Raw genomic sequence first — 5,281 nt, forward strand, 5'->3', positions numbered from 1 at the left:
TAAAACATACCTGGCATAAGAGAAGACTGAATTAAGTCTACAAGGAGATCTTAAGGTGGTGCCTGTCCCACTGAGGCCATTCTCAGAATTCTGAGTCAGGACTGTTTGTTGTCATGCCCGAGAGACAAAATACAGGCGATTACTTTCTAAGGTCTGTCAGGGCAATCAGGGCAAGGAATCCCCCCAAATCTGTTACATTAATTTTAATAACACTTGCCATGTACTATATTTCTTCAGCATCTAAAATATCTTCTGTAGCTCTGTCAATCCAATACTTCTACAGGTTTTGTGCCAGAAAACTTAGGGAAAACCTTTAGAGTAAACCTTTAGTCTGAAATCTCTTATCAAATTTCAGACTGTTAACAGAATCAGTACATGGTTGGCAAATAGTCCTTTCACACGTACGCTGTCATTTAAGTTCTCAAATTAACTTTTCCACATACACATTTTAGGATTAAAATATTAAATATTTTCAGTTTAAGTGCAGGGATCTTGTAAGTTCACTTATGATCTATTTTTTTAAATGGCCAAAATATTGAAATTAGAGAAACTCTATTTTGAAGGTTACAAAGAACTTGTTGATGTCATATAGGTCAATCAATGTTTCTATTTGATGGAATAAAGATGTTCAGACAGTGTTGGGTGTCTGGTCAGTACTTACAGTTCTTGACAGTAGTACTGATGGATTCCACCAGCTTCTTCAGATTCTTCTGGTCCATGCCAAGTGTGGCTTGAACACACTGCACAATTCTCAGATACCCTAGTTCCAGGCCTACGCGTCCTGGATTGCCACTGGTTCCACAGTTCACTACTCTCTGCCCAACAGAATGTGACCATGGTAACATTCCAGCAACCAAACACAGAAGGTTCTCAAGTGATTGGAAAATATGCAGCAATGGTTGTTACCACTCAATACAAATGCAGGGATGTTATTAATGTTATTGTGATCTGAAATATATAGCAATTCAAACATTTATTTTTTCTTAGGGCTAAATACCACTTAGAGTGGTACTTGATCTTACTGTCATTTATTTTTCCTCAGCACAAACTGTACAGTTGAAAATGTTTCAACCGAGAAATAAAATGATAAAAACTTTATTTTTACACTGAAATAAAATATTTTTCTAGGCTACAAATAATTGCTCCTCCAAAGATTATAACCTCCTTTAAAAACTCTAAGGGGTGCCTGGGTGGCTCAGTCGGTTGGGCATCTGGCTCTTGGTTTCAGCTCAGGTCATGATCTTGGGGATGTGGGAGGGAGCCCCAAAATGGGCTCCTCTTTCACCAGGGAGTCTGCTTGAGATTCTTTCCCATACCCCTCCCCCTGCTTGTGTGTGCTATAAATGAATAAATAAATCTCTTAAAAAAATTAGAAGACAAAAACTCAAAGCACCCTCTCATGATCTCCAAAGAGAGACTTTTTAATCTGGGAGCTCCTAGAGAAATGTAAAATCCCACTTGACCCCTCTAACTTGTATCTGACTGACTGTAAAAAAGCATGCTGTGACCATGCCAAAGCCGGCCAAAATGACAACTGTGCTAACTCCTGCCTACTGTCAAATCCTATCAGAGAACAAACAACTCCTGGTCTATGTTTGCTGGCTTTCACTATGGTAAGGAAGAAAATGTACTAAAATAATTTTTAGAATTTAGTACACTACATTCTTATACATTTTAAATAAAATTTAACAATGAATTTTAAAATAAGACAAACACATCTGGAACAAAAAAGCTTTCCCAAGCCTCTGCCTTTGGCTCCTGTCATGATCTCAGGGTCCTGGGATCCAGCCCTGCTTTGGGCTCTCTGCTCAGCGGAGAGCCTGCTTCCCCCTCTCTCTCTGCCTGCCTCTCTGCCTACTTGTGCTCTCTGTCAAATAAGTAAATAAAATCTTAAAAAAAAAAAAAAAAAAAAAAGCTTTCCCAGAACTTTTCTTTAGGAAATACCAGATGAGTGTTCACTGATTTTAGGTTGAAAACTGGCAATGTTTTAAAAGTGTGAAATCTGTCACTTAAGTCTAAAGAGTGTGCTCGATTTCTTGGAGGTTAGTCTACTGTTCTTCATGAAAGAGTATTAGGCAACAGGATTTAACAACATCCGGACTGAAGGACTATGAACCTATACTCGGGATAAAAAAGTTCAGGATACTCTTATGGTATTTATTTGTTTTTTAAATTTAATTTATTTGAGAGAGACAGAGTGAGAGAGAACACAACCAGGGGGAGACGGGGGAGGAGTGGGCCTTCCACTGAGCAGGGAGCCTGATGCTGGGCTGGATCCCAGGACCTCAGGATCATGACCTGAGCCAAAGGTAGACACTTAACGACTGAGCCACCCAGGTCCCCCTACTCTTATGGTATTTAAAACACCTAAATAAACTAAGGGCAACCAAATGAATCCAAAACAACCAGATAAAGTACTGGTATGAATTCAGTTTTTTGATTCAGATACTCATCAACTTTGTTCCAGCTACCTTGGCATCATTATCCAAATAACATGCCCTGTGTTTATAAAACTGGAGGAAAATTATTCAAGAAAAAGCATGGTCTGCTGGAGGGAGTAAGTTGAGATGTTAGTAATTTACACATAACATTACCTGGTCAAATCTTCCCGTACCTTATTAGAAAGAAGACTGTTAAGGCTACCAGCAGAGGAAGAAAGGGGAACCCCCTTATACTGTTGGTGGGAATGCAAGCTGGTGCAACCACTCTGGGAAACAGTATGGAGGTTCCTCCAAAAGTTAAAAACAGAGCTACCCAACAACTCAGCAATTATGTTGCTAGGTATTTACCCCAAAGATACAAATGGAGTGATCCAAAGGGACAACTGCACCCCAATGTTTATAGCAGCAATGTCCACAACAGCCAAACTATGGAAAGAGCCCAGATGTCCATGGACAGACGAATGGATGAAGATGTGGTATGTGTGTGTGTAACACACACACACACACACACAATATAGGATAGTACTCAGTCATCAAAGAACGAAATCTTGCCATTTCCAAAGACGTGGATGGAACTAGAGGGTATTATGCTAAGGGAAATAAATGAATCAGAGAAAGACAATAACATATGATCTCACTCACATGTGGAACTTAAGAAACAAAACAGAGGAGCATAGGGGAAGGAAGGGAAAAATAAAACAAGATGAAATCAGAGAGGGAGACAAACCATAAGAGATTCTTAACCACAGGAAACAAACAGGGTTGCTGGAGGCGAGGGGGATGGGGGGGAAGGGGTAACTGGGTGATGGGCATTAAGGAGTGTACATGATGTAATGAGCACTGGGTGTTATATGCAACTGATGAATCACTGAACTTCACCTCTGAAATTAATAATATACTGTATGTTAGTTATGTAAATTTTAAAAAAAAGGCTACCAGCAGAGGAACAATGAGAAAAGTGTTTCCTAGACAGTCAACAGAGTTTGGAAACAAATACAATTTTTTTGCCAGGTCATCTTCTGACTCAATCTAGTAACAGTTGCTTCTTGTGGGACACAGTCATCATGTACTAGACCAGTGCACAAAGGAACACTTTTATGTTCATACCAAAAACGATCACCAAATAGCCTGATAAACTTATCTTTTAGCATTTTTGTGAACAACAATCCTAAGAAACTTCCTTTCAGATTAAAAAAAATGTCCCTCAAACTTGCTGTGTACTCAAGAGCATATAGATATCTTTTATTAGGAAAAAGAGTATGAAGTTTTAAGCATAAAATTTAAGGAAGCTTACCAAGAAATATATTATTTTTACAGCTAAAAATTTGGGGACATGTCTTATCCGCTTATCACCCAGTAGTGCTTCTTGATCTTTGGAACTTTAGTTGGGACTCAAAGGGAGTTGGTATGAACGCAGCTATTTTTAAGTAAAATAGCCATTTATTCAGCCTCTTGTCATGCCAAAATGTTTTTGTGCATATACCACTATAATTAGCACACCCTCTGTAACAGGCAAAATTGTACATCAAATTATTTTTCATGTTACCTGATTATATAAAAATGTAAAGTGAAAATGATTTATCAATTCTTTTTAACATTACTAGTAAACAATTCAGCAGTAGATATGAGGCACAAAATCTTAGTAAAATATGACACAGGAAGAGCAATAATGTAATTTTCACTTAACTTGTCATAATTTGTTATGAATATACAAAGACAAATTTCTAAAATGTTATATTTACTAAGATTCTGGCAATAGCTTTATGTAACAAGACACAGCATACCAGGCCTGCCACTCAACTTGTTTATAGTAAGTCTCAAGCTTCAATATGAAGCTGTTTAAAAAAAAAAAAAAAAAAAAAAAATCAAAAGCCTGCTTTGTTTACATGCTAAGTATAAGTATCTTGGCAAGTATGCCATTAAACACAATAAGGAATTTAATAAGCAAGAATAAGGAGTTAATAAAAGCTAAACATTGCAGCCTAAACAAAATTCATACAAAAATAAAATAACTATTACTGGTTACATAAAATTTTCTTGACTGGTTAAAACTTAACAGTATAAAACATGCATTTTAAATCTTTAGCTATCAAGTTCAAAAAGTACCAGTGTCTATTTGAAATGATTCTTCTTCAAAGCCAAAGTATAGTCAAAATTAATTCAAATGTTATAACACATTCTAATGCTAAAAAAACATTCAGTATTATTGAAGTGGAGGTGAATCCCAGAGCTTCTGGGGCTCTGTCATGCTGCAAAGGGCTGTTTCTCTGGTTCACTTAAAGCAGCAAACAACAGAGTCCAAGGATATCTAGGGGCAAGACTGCTATACCCAGCTCTGACCTCCCCATGAAGCATGGCTACTATGTCCACAAAAATAGGATGTGTGAGGATAAAAGGCACGCTATTCTGCTAGCTAAAGAGATAGCAAACCACCCCCCCAACCGAAAAGCTCCTTCCCCAGGTAAATAAAAGTATATCGGGGAAAAAATTAAAATACACTTATCTACAGAGTAAGGATTTTGAAATATCAATGTAATGCCTATTCCAAAAATGTTAACTAGAATCATCTGGTAATTGCTAATTACATCTTAATGATGTATCCAGATTTGATTTCTGTTGATTTATCATTAGATACTTCTAGTCAAAATATTAACTTTATCCCCAAATATCTTAACCACTAGCACAACTGCAGTGTATTATCTCCCAGAGTTGTTAAGCACTGGAAGAGAAAAAAACAGATGTTCAAGCAGCAGGCAACAATTATGGCCCTTTCACACAGCGGCATCCGAGTGGCTACTGAATAGTCCAGGAATAATTCTAAAAACAAGAAAATTCATGCA

At 37.3% G+C, this 5,281-nt stretch overlaps 1 protein-coding gene across 1 annotated transcript in view; it reads right to left on the reverse strand.

Annotated features, from left to right (window-relative positions):
- The window catches only part of LOC111147189 (peroxisomal biogenesis factor 1), an 84,042-nt gene extending 83,103 nt beyond the window's left edge, over positions 1-939 (reverse strand). The window contains exon 1 of the mRNA XM_022503080.1: positions 662-939. Within this exon, the coding sequence (XP_022358788.1) occupies positions 662-845 (184 nt within the window). The 5' untranslated portion in view covers positions 846-939. The remainder of the gene's footprint in view (positions 1-661) is intronic.
- Positions 940-5,281: the final 4,342 nt, after the last annotated feature.

The sequence above is a fragment of the Enhydra lutris genome, unplaced genomic scaffold, assembly GCF_002288905.1.
Source record: "Enhydra lutris kenyoni isolate GAN:26980312 unplaced genomic scaffold, ASM228890v2 scaffoldscaffold16, whole genome shotgun sequence".
Lineage (NCBI taxonomy): Eukaryota > Metazoa > Chordata > Mammalia > Carnivora > Mustelidae > Enhydra > Enhydra lutris.